Source organism: Pelobates fuscus, chromosome 4 (assembly GCF_036172605.1).
Source record: "Pelobates fuscus isolate aPelFus1 chromosome 4, aPelFus1.pri, whole genome shotgun sequence".
NCBI classification, from domain to species: domain Eukaryota; kingdom Metazoa; phylum Chordata; class Amphibia; order Anura; family Pelobatidae; genus Pelobates; species Pelobates fuscus.
The window spans coordinates 340,095,050-340,108,566 of NC_086320.1; the positions used below are offsets into that span (position 1 = coordinate 340,095,050).

Here is a 13,517-nt window from a genome sequence, read left to right on the forward strand (position 1 = left end):
TAATTTTGTTTAAAATGCGTATGGCGGTGATAAGTGAAGTGTGTGTCAGCCTACCCGGGATTTGGTCACAGTGCTCCAGAATGCTTTAGCCCTGAACCAGGGATACACAGCTTACTACCACCACAGCAAAATATAGTGGTTATGGTGCTTAGACTGCCCCTTTAATTAACACCGTTGAGTTCCACTTACAGAAAACTTGTGTTTTCATGCATTGATCTCTCACGTGCTACCTAAATAATGAAAGCATATAATGGATCTCTCGTCAGTTATGAAGCCCACAGGTTTGGAGGCCCACCTCTAAATGTACTGGAAAATACTTGTATGTAATGTTTTAAATGGCTCCTCATGGTTCCTCATAGTATATGAAAGGGAACAGAGGGCTTTCGGACCTTGGCCATTGTTGTATGTAGGTTTCTGTATTTAGCTGGGTTTGTCTGGGTTCCATACAATACCTCAGTCCCTAATATGTGAGCACACTCATACCAAAGTGCTTAGGTTTTCGTTTGTTACCCTTCTTAAAGTAAAAGAGTAAAAAGGTTAAAATATATATATATAGAAAAAAATGTAAACAAAAAAGAATAATTAGACTTGTGCACGGCTTAAAATTCAGATTATCTGAATCGATTTGTCCAAAAAAGAAAAAGTGATTTTGTCCTTGTGAGTTTCTTTTTAGGCATATTTTATATGCAATCGAGTATATTTGAGGAAAAACAGCTTATTCTATCATTCCCCTCCTGCTTTTTCTGGTGCTGTGATCAGGATCCAAATCACAAAACAAATTAAGCAGTTTAGCCTTTGCCCATTTTGTTTTTTTGCGATTCTGTCATTCGGTGCTACGGAGTTTCGGAATTTCGACAAATCGCGGTCGTTCAAACGTTATACTCATTGCAGTTCTGTTGAAACCGAATGCACAAGTCTAAGAATAATGTGAAATTTGTCAATAGAAAAATATTAATTTTGCAATGTAACAGTAACTTAACCATAACCTCTACCATGTGATCATCAAGCAAAACAAAAATGCCAGCAGGTATTTTTCTGCCAACATTTTAGTTTCCAAACCATTTTTATCCCCCACCAGGTAAGTTAAAAAATAGAATTTAGACATTGTGTGCTGGCATCACTAACAAAGGCATAAATGAAAAGATATACCTTACATTTAAAGTGAAGTGCATTTATATGACACTGGGTTGAGCAGCAGACAACGTAGGAGTGAGTTGGTTTAAACACATCCTAATATAATGGCATAACTGTAATCTAAAGTCTACCAACAAACAGTATTTTCTTAACACATGCTAGTATGTGTAATAAGATTAGCTATAAGGTGCCATTATGTCATTGTTATATGACTGATATAGTATTAAAAGACCTAAAACCCAAACACTGAATTTTACCCCCATTTTTTTTCCTTCATTCATTCATATTTTTTTTTCCTTCATTCATTATGGTATATGAGAAATGTTTAAAATGAAACCGAGGGTAAAAAAAAAAAAAAAAAAAATACAAATAGAAAAAAAAAAATCACAAAACAACCTCTCCAACAAAACAATGAATGAAAATGTCTCATAACATCCAAAATGTGGTGTGAAAACATATGTATATATGCGTGCTCATGCTTTAGTGCACATTGAGGCAGAGTAGATAACATTCTATTTATTCATTTTCATATTTGCTGTAAGGATGATCCGTATCCTGGAGGAGGCCTATAAGAAAGAAAAAAATAATACATAAAGTTAGACATAAATAACTAGATACATACACACATCAAGCAAAGGTATTTTGTCCTTCAAATTAGCTTGTTCTAGCACAGATCCCCCAAATAAACTCTAGAGACGAGTACCACTAGAATCCCATGCGTTCTCATCTTGTACAACATGTTTAATAAACTACCAGGCTCCCGAAAGTTACTATGAAATGAAAAGTGACATAATATCCCCAATTTAACATGTAGGACCAGGGAAACAGGGAAACCAGGGAAAGTAATCAGAAAAATAGGGAAAAATAGAAAATAGTGCAAGAAACACATTTTGCCAAGCCACTAAATACCGTAATTCATTGTTGGGTAGTTCAGATACAAACGTGACAAGTTCAATACGAACAGCATTTTTAACCTTTCAAGGATGAGAGGTTTCTTTGCCATTCTGACAACCTGGTCTTTAAAGACATTATTCTGTCTTATTTTACTTTGCGATCTCTGTAAAACCCTCCTCTTATTCCTGTTTGCTATAGGAGCCTTCCAGAACATTGTTATGGTGGCATTGCTGGCCATTGGTCTCTAAGGACTTAAAAAGAAAGTACTCTAACAGAGGGCATGCACCAATAGGATTTTGTGAAGCCACCACTTTGTAAAATGGTGATAGACACATGGAATTGATCTAACAGCACCAAATACATATCATACATTACGTATTTTTTGAGTGTGTACATCTTTTTACTGAAAGATAGAATAATGTTTTATATAGGATAACAGTCAAGGTAGATAAACCAATGTGCAATGTGATTCAGGTATGTATCTCCTACACGATTAGTTCAAATAGATAATAGAGTAGGAGGAATTAACCCTCCCCCCCCCCTCCATTTTAGCAAAACAAATATGGGGTTTAGTTACATAAATGGCAATATGATGTAAGTGAATCCCCATATTTGTTTGCTAAGATAGGTGATTTTTAAATAGCCTTGCAAATTGTAAAACTGTATTTTTTGTGTGCATTGTTTCTTTATCTGTATATTTTTTTTTTTTAGAAATGCATGTCCTGGGTGTGCTTCCAATTCACATTTGCTTCTGTGTAGATTTGGAATCCCGACCAGATTCCTAATGGGCTGAGCACCCCACCCATCCGGTATGGGTGCCCCTTTCGAGGTGACAACAGTAAAACATAAAATTTCTTAAGGAGGGTGTCTTATTGCAGCTTAAGCAGTAAGTATTGCAGTAAGCATGTTTGGAATTATGTTCCCTTCCACAAATATTGGGGTTCTGTGACGTAGTGGTGGGCTTATCACATTATAGGCATATGGTGTAACTGAATTCTTATATTTGTTTGCTAAGATCGGTGATTTTAAAAAGCCTTGTAAAATTCTAAATTAGATTTTATTTTTTGTGTGCACGCTGCTCCTTAATCAGAATTATATATTCATGTAATAAAACCAGCTCAGGTGAAATCATACAAAATTTTAATATTACTGGTATTTGCTCTGATCCAGCTATGTACGAGAATAAACACAACGTGTCTTGGCAGTTATTTGCACAGAGAAAAGGAAAACAAAATAGTACATCTGACATTCTAAAATTACTTTGCTCTCTGGGTCCCTCAGGCTACTATACACAGTGGTCAAGTAGCAAAATACTATACTTCGTAATTGCCAATATTTCCGAAAGGTCAAGTGAAAATCTGCCAATCAGCAAACAGTAACCTTCAAGGCCAAAATGATATTGTAAACTGGGTCACATGTAATTTTGTATCATTTAGGGGACTGAACACAAAGCTTTTCACCTTTCAAGCATGAAGAGAAAACAAAGAAACCTTTCTATGATCTCGGATTCCTATCACAGATGTTTGTTAATACGATGTTCAGAACATCAAAGCTGGCCTTATCAAATACCAAATCAAAAAGTAAACGTCCAGGGGATCTAAACTACCTCTTATCTACTAAAAAGGTACAGCACTGAGGTTTGCTTTCCCAACAGTAATTGCTGTTAAATATCTTTCTGGGAAGAATGGTATGTTATATATAAATACTTTAATATTCAAGGCATCATTGAATAGCAATTTTTTATAACTTAGTCAATAACACTTCCATAGGTGAAGGGACAATCTAGACCTCTAAAGCACTTCAGTGTCTGTCCTTTTTTTCCCATTTATCAAGCAGTGCAGATTTAATTAGAAATGAGTTCCATTTCCCCCTCCCAGCCCCTCAATAAGTCCCATTTCCTCCTCCCAGCCCCTCCATTAGTCCCATTTCCTCCTCCCAGCCCCTCCATGAGTCCCATTTCCCCATCCCAGCCCCTCCATGAGTCCCATTTCCCCATCCCAGCCCCTCCATGCCTCTCCCCCAGTCCCTCCATGCCTCACCCCCCAGTCCCTCCATGTCTTTCATTCCCCCTAGCCCCTCCATGTGTCTCATTTGCTTCCAGCTCCTCCATGTGTCTCATTTACCACAGCCCCTCTACGGGTCTCATTCACACACCCCTTCTGTACCTTCAAGTAGCGTGGCCGAGACGTGCACTGTGGTAGAGGAGCTTTTGTTTCCCACCTGGTCTGACAGGAAGCCATTCGGCATTCAGTGTAGTGGGCAGGGGAACATAAACTCCTCTATTGTGGTCAACGGCTCGGCCATGCTATATACTGTGACTGGCAACAGGGGAGCTCTTCCCTTCCTGCAGGTCATCTGGTGATTGTGCCCTGTGGTGCAACCCCTGGGCCGGTGTGCCCTAGGCCGCAGGGCAATGGCCCAAAAGGTATGTGTCCCACCGGGAATTTCCCGGTATCCCGGTGGGTCAGACCAGCCCTGCTAAAAGGGTAAGAAGAGTAAGAATCCCCATCCCCATCCCCCCCCCTCCCCCAGACATTAGGGCTCTTATCATATGTTTTACTTTTTAAGAAAGATGGGGGGGGGGGGTAAATAAAGCGTTATGCCTTATAAAGCGGTAAAAGGCATAAATAGGTCTATTTAGTAGTCTCCCTAGTGATGGTAAATACATTTACCTATAGAAAACGACATGGTTTAACAGATACGTCCGAACGGGCAAATGTTACTTATAAAGGATTTTTCGCAGACACACTCTGCAATGAATGGCATCTACATATTGAGAAATTTGACGTTGCTAATGCTTAAGTGTACAGCTGTGGGCAGTTGTGGGAGCCCATGGAGCCCTTAGTTTGTGTCAAACTCTTTCAAAATGGTTTTACACAGAACTGCTGGATGGTGTTAACAGAATGGTGCTTAGTTATTTTAAATAAATAGTTTGTAAAAATGTTAACTACATAGTCACTGTGTGCCCATAGGCATCATATTAAGGGATAGTATAGACTATTAGAATGCAATGGATTTTCCATTAATGGCACACAGACTACTTCAGCTCATTGAAGTGGTCTGGGTGCAGTGTCCCTATTGGACACTGGAGGTGCTTCCTGGATCCAAACTGACTTTTGGTCCTGTATCTGACGCTGAACGTCCTCACACTTTGCATGAGGACATCCAGCGTCAGATTTTTTGATTCAACGCTTTCATAGGGGGAGGTCTCATACTCATGCGCATTAGCGCCCGCTTGTTGCGGGATGGAGGAGGAGGCAGAGCCACGACTAAATGCAGAGGGGCACCAGTGCTGGGGTAAGTGCTGGGGTAAGGTAATTAAAAAAAGTGTTTTCAACCCTTTATTCACTGACTGGGGGGTGGGGGTTTGGCAGAGGGAGCTATAGTGCCGGGATTACAGCTATGTATTCCTGGCACTTATAGTATCCCTTTAACACAAGATTCTTATCGTAGCTGGACTCAGATTAATGGTTTTCTAAAAAATGCCTCAATTTAATACTTCTGTAAAGGCTTTTCAAATAATGTTGTTCTTCTCTTCAGAACTCACCATTAAAGTCTATGGGACGTGTCGATAAATCCAAACCTTTCTCCAAAAATATTAAGTCATTTGAAAAGCTTACCCAAAAATATGAAAATTGAGGTCAAAATAAGGTCTAAGCATTGGGAAATAAACAATGGTGAAAAATAAAAATAAATAGAAGCGAATCTTTCATATGTATTAATTTGACAGATTCTGAAGCTGAACATTGCAATTTAAACTTCCATCTGCCTGACATATTTTGGCAAATGAAAAATGTCAGTACTCGGCCGTTAGGAGATGTGCTGTGAATCTAAATAGTTCGCTCATAAACAAATAGCTGCATTTTATTGCCTTTTCATATAAATAGATGTGCATGTATGTAAAGATTGTCTAATCATATACAAACCATTTAAATTGACATATCTGTCACTAGACTCTTCTTGGAGCTAGAAATAGCTGGATGATAATTGAAAGTAAGAGAAAGAAAATTGCTATTAGTGTGGTCACGAAATCAGTTAAAATGCAAATATCATTCCCCAAGGACAAAACGCTAATTAAACACATGATTTCGCCTAGATTTTATGGCAATCCATTCTAATACAGTGTTCGTTTGGAATGGTGATCAACTTATTAAGTACGTTTGGTCAATTATATTCCCTTAACAGAAAGTATTTTTTTAAATTTGTAATTAGACCTTTCCTGGGAACATTTGGATCAGTTTTGAGCTCTTGGCACTGAAAAAAGTCTTTGCTGGGGTCTTTTGAAGAGTGTATTTATTAACTGTGAACTGTGCGGAAATAAAAGCAACATTCTAAAATGGATTTTAGGACTGCAATGTTTAAGACAGAGTATTTGAATTGAAAACTTTTTAGGTAAAAACTTTCACTTCTCTGCTCAATCCTTTAATACATTTACAGTGAATTAATATGATGTATTTAAGGTCAAATATGTTCTCCATGCCCATGTATAAATATATGTAGGCACTTTAGAGTATTTGTATTGGTTAGCGTGTTATACTGTTAAAGAAAAAAAAAATCAGGACTAGCTCAGTAAAAATCTAGTTAGCACTAAATAAAAAGGTTGTGTTTTGCTTTTTTGATGGGAACTTTAAACAATGCTTAGATGGTAATTGCCTCTGGGTAAACACTCCCCTATACACTAAATCTATAGGTGACACTATAGTCACCAAAACAACTTTGGCTTCATGAATCAGTTTTGGTGTATGGATCATGAACTTGTAATCTCTGTGTTTATGCAGCCCTCCCAGCATGTGACGTGCAAAGCATTCTTAAACACTTCCTGTAAAGTGAAATCTAATATTTACACCTCCTTTATTGCATAGTCTGTTTAAATTTAGAATTTCTTGCATTGCATTTCCTGCATTGTTAATAGCTTGCTAGACCTTGAAGGAGCCTCCGATTAAAGTTGAATTTAAAGAGGAGATAAAAACATCTAAAGTAAGTTAACATATGATTGAAAATTAAACAATGTTTGCCCATGTGTCTGTCACAGCCAATGGCGGTGTGGCTAGGACTGCCTAGACAGAAACAACAGTGATTTAATTCCTAAAATGGCAGAGAATTGAGCAGTAATCAGGAGTATGATCTATACACCAAACCTGCTAAAGTTGTTTTGGTGGCTATAGTGTCCCTTTAATATTTTCTTCTTTGATAGTAAAAAAGTTTTCGATAAAAAGTGTCTACAGACATAAAAACAGACAAATATATTGTTTCAAATATTAACTGCTTTACATGGACATCAAACTGACAGGCTACAGATTGGCAATAATAGCATGGGCGCAGCCAATCAACTCTTTCCGTTTGCGAATGATTTTTCCGCAGATGCTTTCTATCAATTTCCAAGAATATTTGCAGTTATTTTACTTTACAGAGCAATATTGAATAAAATCTCAGGTATTATTTTAGTCTTGCCTGCCAATCATCTGATCTGACGAGTGACTTCATAAAACTATAACATGTCAGCAATATAGATGCTGTGGTCTGCAACTACCTTCTTTCTCAGCCTTGATGAGTGTGTGGCCCTTAATTTCCATTTAAAGGGTTCCAAAACAGAGCTGCACTCAAGTGAAGTACCGTTTCAGAGTTGACATTTCAAATGAGAGGTTATGATGCACTCTGCTGAAAATTCAACATTTGGATACATCCATGATGATTTTTTATAAAATTATCATTACTCCCGATGCTATTGAAAACAACTACAAACAATGAAATATGGATTAAACACCCAATTCCAAAATCCTTGTGCGAATGCCTGAGTATGCTTAAATACTGACATGCATTTTCGTGTTGTTGCACAGTAGCCATTTCAGTAAGATGAAGTAGTTATGGTATTTAAAGGGGAGCGGTCACTTCCGAAGACCATTTAATATTATGTTTGATTATCCCTATATTAAGCAAGCGTGTAATTATGAGGTATGAAAAATAAGATTAAATGGTTATTTGATAAATATTACAAATAAATTCAGAGAAAAATGGTGCAAATTCCAGTAAATGTAATTAACTTGACACTTTAGAAAAATATGCGAAGTCAATAAGAACAGATCCATGCAGTAAATAGTATCACAGCGAATATAAATTAGTAAGTATTTACAAAAATTATTTTACGTTACTATAATGTGGGCTCTTAAAAAGAATGTTAACAGAATAATATAGTGCAGACATTTGTTAAATGGTTATAAAGTCTGTATATTGTATCAATTAAGTGGTAAAGAATGTAACTTAACTACATGTTAATTCTTCTTAAATTGCAATTATCCTCATCACATTTTAGAGCTATAATTACAGGGCACACAGTTTGTCAAAAGGCATACTAAAAGTCTTGAAAACATAATGGGACTAAACTGTGTCAGCTACGAGCCACTGTAGGTCTTTGCTTCCTGCGGTCTCTTTCCCTTTGCAATGCAATTATATATGTCATTACCATTTAAATGATATGAGAAAAGATGGGTGGTGCAAATCAAGGGGAAATAAAATCTACCTCCCCCAAACGACAAGCATGAACGGACATTTTGTGGTTTAATCTTCAGAGCCAGCGCTAATAAATCTTGTCATATTTGTCATTTATCCTTATTAATAACCATAACTTATTAAAAATCCAAATCTGACGTGCAGGGGAAAAAAAAAAAACTTAAAACAATATTGAATTTTTTGCTATTAAGCAAATTATTACACTTTTCTTTCTTTTTTTTTAAAATATTCTTTCATATTGGAGCTTAGAAATGCACACATACTATTCTGCAGCAACTTCAAAGGCTCAGCACAGCAGGCTTACGTCGCCGTGTTGTTTCAAGTGGCGAAAATGCCAAGTGAAGATTGAATTAAACATATGCATTTTCAGAACGCATTAGACTCATCTGTTGGCAGCATATAACATTTTATACAGGACTTCTTAATGGGAAAAGACTCTGATACTAAGGAGTAATGTATGCATTTCTATTCAAACCAATTCAGCCATAATGGAGATATATTTGAGAAAATCCATTTTGGTTACAAGTTTGAGTTTTAACCACTTAGGGGGCAGAAAAAAATTGCGCTGGCAGTAGAAGGCCTGATAGTCGCATTGAAGTCTCAATTAATCAGGTCGCTGGTACGATAAAGCTGGTCACGATAACAGATATTGTTGTATGCTTTATGCGTCTTACTTTGTAGAACATATTTTAATATTAAGCAATAATAGATCCACTGTATTATGAAAGGCCCAATTAGAAATATTACAAACTGCCAGTCTGAACACCCGCTGTGATATTTAAGGGCTGGTGTGAGACTTCAAAACCGAATGTTTAAAATGCCATACATAACAGGAAATAGCAGCGCATGAGCATCTATTGTTAATAGTATGAAAACGATTCTGTGTTAAGGTAAATTTAGAATTGCTTCATTGCCTCTTTCATATTATCGCTTTATAAAACAACTATGAAATATTAATACACAATAATTAAACTCCAACTACTCCTGGGTGGCTACCTGCACACTATATCAAATTCCTATACACGTTTAAATAACATTATTTTTATTATTATTTTTTATTTGGCAAAGTATATAGAGGATTCTATGTTTAGAACAGTTTCAAGCTTGCCGGCAAATTAATACTTAAGTCAACAGCAATGATAAAAAAAAAACTAGGTGGGGCCCTATGTGCTCCCTCATAGCCATGAAAGAAGGAGATTTCTACACAACGTTCCAGTACCACTACCCACCTCTGAGATGTTGAGAACGACACCCAATTTGGTGGCCACAATTTCACTTCTCTCAAAGCCATTTCCCAGCCCACAGCTGGTAAAGAGACTCGGCCAATGGATTGACACTACTATCTCACAGGCAGTGCTATGACTGACATAAAATATATGGTATTTGTAGATTTTCTATACATTTCACAAGATGACAGTAACCACAGTTGATGGCAAATAGAGGATTAGCTGATGGTATCCTGTAACCTGTTATAATATTCAGTTTGCGCTATATATCAAGGATGGCAGTATATTATTACACTTACAAAAATATGGTTCATCTGTCGTGTATGTCTTTGTTAACCAATGTCTTAAAAAAGAGAAAAGTTTCAGTAGAATCCAAAGAATGAAAAACAGAGGAAGGTAATATGTAATACCGTGCCTAAAGCAGCAGTATATATAGGTAAGTGAGAAAAAGATCAAATAGCCAAACTAGTCATTTTGATTCACCAATAGAAAATATAATTCAATTTATAGCAGCCTCCATTTGACCTCATTTCTGTGACTACCAGGGACTATTTGCCTTTTTGTTGTTGAATTACTGCAGTAAACTGAAAAAAGCTAAAATGATAAAAAATAAAAAAAACGTACTGTGACCCCAATTCTTGTGGACGCTTTGGGACTCCTTTGGCTTATGTAAAAACTATAAAGAAAACTATCTTTGTGTGCAGAGCTTAAATCCTTAAAGGAACACTATAGGGTCAGGAATACAAACATTTTAGTGTACGCACCCCCCACTCCCTTTAAAAAGGGTAAATACGTATCTTCTTTCCAGCCAAAACAGCGTGCTGCACCAAACAGCATCTCCTGGTAGAGATGCATTGAATGAATCCATCTCTATGAGGAACTTTTAGCGCTTCCATGCAAAGTTTGGAGACACAAGGTCAGTGCTGCACCCTGTGCAGCACTGACCCAGGAAGCACCTCTAGTGGCCATCTGAGTGACTGACCTTTCTTTGAAAAGGCAGTGTTTACATTAAAATGCCTGCAGGGACATAATATACACACCAGAACAACTACATTAAGCTGTAGTTGTACTGGTGACTATAGTGTCCCTTTAAGACAAAACTTGAAGGCCATTCAGCTAGGAAAGTGCAAATTGCTGATCATACAAACAGATCATGTGGTCTAATTGGTGGAGATGCCATCTTGGAATATTTTTTTATTTGATTTTAGGTGTCCTGTCCAACTTGGGAGGAGGGGAAACTACCCATTGGTCTGCGGCTGCTTATTGTTTGGAAAAGTCTTGTTCAGGAACAAAAACTGCTCTTGTTAATCTTTGCATCTCAAACATCAATATATATTAAAAGATTGCTATAGGCAGCAAAACCACTTTAGCTTAATTAAGTAGTTTTGATGTATAAAGTTATACCCCTGCAGTCTTACTGCTCAATTCTCTGCCATTTAGGAGAAAAAAAATCACTTTGTTTATAGAGCCCTAGTCAAACCTCTATGCATGTGACTTGCACAGCCTTCCATAAACACTTCCTAAAAATTAACCTTGAGAATTCTAGGTTCCTGTATTGCACATCCAATTTAATTTCTGTCTCCATTAATAGTCTTCCAGACCCTGCAGGAGCCTCCTGTGTGATTGAAGTTACATTTACGAAGCAGGAGATAAAAACATCTAACGCAAGTTAACATCTGATTGAAATAAAACCGTTTTTGTTAATGCGGGCTACAAAAGAATATGTTGATTTTGTTTCAAACACTAAATGTGTTAAAGCAGTATGTTATCAGCTCAATTGGAATGACAGGACCTTAGACTAGCTGTTGCTCACCACCTAATTTCCATCTTCTGTCTTGTAACGGAGTGAGCAATAGCTCTTGAACAATGGCTGTTTTTAGCTGTACTTATTCCCCTGTGGTTTTAATATGAAGGGAAGGACAAAGTATTTAGGGACTTCATATCACATAAATACTGTACAACTGTTAGCACCAACTTAAATCCAGTTTTGCAATGTGTTTCTAGAAAATATGGCCTTGCTACAGCTGGAGAATGGGAAACAAAAACCAGTTCATCCAAAAAGCAAATTGACCTACCATATTTCTTACGGATCTCATTATGTTTTACAGTCCTTTCATTCTTTCTGTGAAATAATAAGAAAATAACGTATAAGCAGACATGCATTGGTAAAAATCGATTAAATAAACATGTATCGCATGTAAAGAACATGAAACGCAGACAATTCTAGTTCAGTTACTTTTTTTTTTAAAAATGTATAAAAAGGCAGCAAGAACTGATGAATTAATAAAACCTTTAGCTATCAGATGAACAAAAAGGGTTTTAAATGATTAAAAGCGATAGGAAACCTTGAATACCTGGAAGAGTAATCCTTAAACGCTAAATATGAATCAGCATAATTAAAGAATAAATAACCATAAATAAAACTGAATTAAAATAAATATTCAAACAAAAGTTGTCTGCTAAGGAAAATAAATTGAGAAGATATCCTGAACCACAAACGATACACAAGTATGGGTAACTAGAGAGCCAAATCGAAACATTCCTGCCACATTATGTCCCCAGTCATGATTATATACATATACAGGCGGAATTCACGATAACCTAGGCTAGGGTTTATCTAAATGCTGTATGTTGTTGGTAGAAATAGAATGTTATGAACGAACGGTTTTGTTTGTTTTAGATTTCCTTTTTCAGTTGTTATCTTCAACATGAATCCCTTATGCAATTCATTAATTAAAAACAATGCATTTTCTGTTTCCCATAATTGTCCCATATCTCCATAACCAAAATGTATATTGATCAATGAATATACAATTCTGACTTGGTTATAACAAAGCTCACCCAGCTTCTCGGTACCTCTACATTTGCCAACTGCAACCTTTTCACGTTTTTGTGTATCAACATGGTGCCCCCCAGCCTGAAATCACCTAAGATTGTTTTATCTCGTCTTCAGAACCTGATCCCCAAATTAAAGCATATCTATGCATACCCTGCATTGCCAGTGGCATAAACAGGTTCTAGTATCAATGTGAGACAGCACATAAAAACCGCAATAAAGGCGTGTTAAATCATTTTACATTCATTTTGAGTTGGCTAAAAAAAAACTGATATTGTACCTGTGTAGTAATAATAATAATAAGTATTATTTTATATTGACACTAATAAGCATGCTCTGTTTTTAAGAATATGAGACAAGACACAATAAAAACTTGGACTTGTTAGAAACCAGGTTTGTCATGCTTATTATGCATGGACTTTTAATTCACTTTTTAGCAAACAGACCCAACTGGATGAAGGAGTGAAAGTGGTATAATCGTAGAGTCAAGCTCAGTTGAGTGGAAATCGATCCAAGGCATAATCTTGGCATAGAGCCTTGGTGACAAGGCTGACTCCATGCTTTCATGCTGCCCACTTGAATATATCTTAATTATGCTATTGTTGCAAAGATGCTACTTCTACGGAATATGTTTGATGTCAACTTCCATCTAGGAAAGCTACATTACCTTCTAACTCTGAACGTCACCCTCAAAGAGAATATGTAAACATATATATAAAAATAAATTATTTCACATAAAAAAAAAATAACTTTGCATCAATTGATTCAACAAAAACAGGTTTTGATGTGATTGCAGTATTCAGCCTGCCTTCAGCAATAGTAGCAGCAATTTCAAATTTGTGACATTAATTTGTATGGCTTTGTGTGTATTATTTAAGGTGCAAGATTTGCTTTAGGATATACTGATCCAATAACGTTAT

At 36.5% G+C, this 13,517-nt stretch overlaps 1 protein-coding gene across 1 annotated transcript in view; it reads right to left on the bottom strand.

Annotated features, from left to right (window-relative positions):
* Window positions 1–1,438: 1,438 nt before the first annotated feature.
* LOC134609074 (pituitary tumor-transforming gene 1 protein-interacting protein-like) overlaps window positions 1,439–13,517 on the bottom strand; it is a 50,276-nt gene continuing 38,197 nt past the window's right edge. Inside the window, exons 6-7 of the mRNA XM_063452460.1 lie at window positions 11,837–11,883; window positions 1,439–1,700 (exon numbers count right to left, since the gene is read on the bottom strand). Of these exons, the coding sequence (XP_063308530.1) occupies window positions 1,651–1,700; window positions 11,837–11,883 (97 nt within the window). The 3' untranslated portion in view covers window positions 1,439–1,650. The remainder of the gene's footprint in view (window positions 1,701–11,836; window positions 11,884–13,517) is intronic.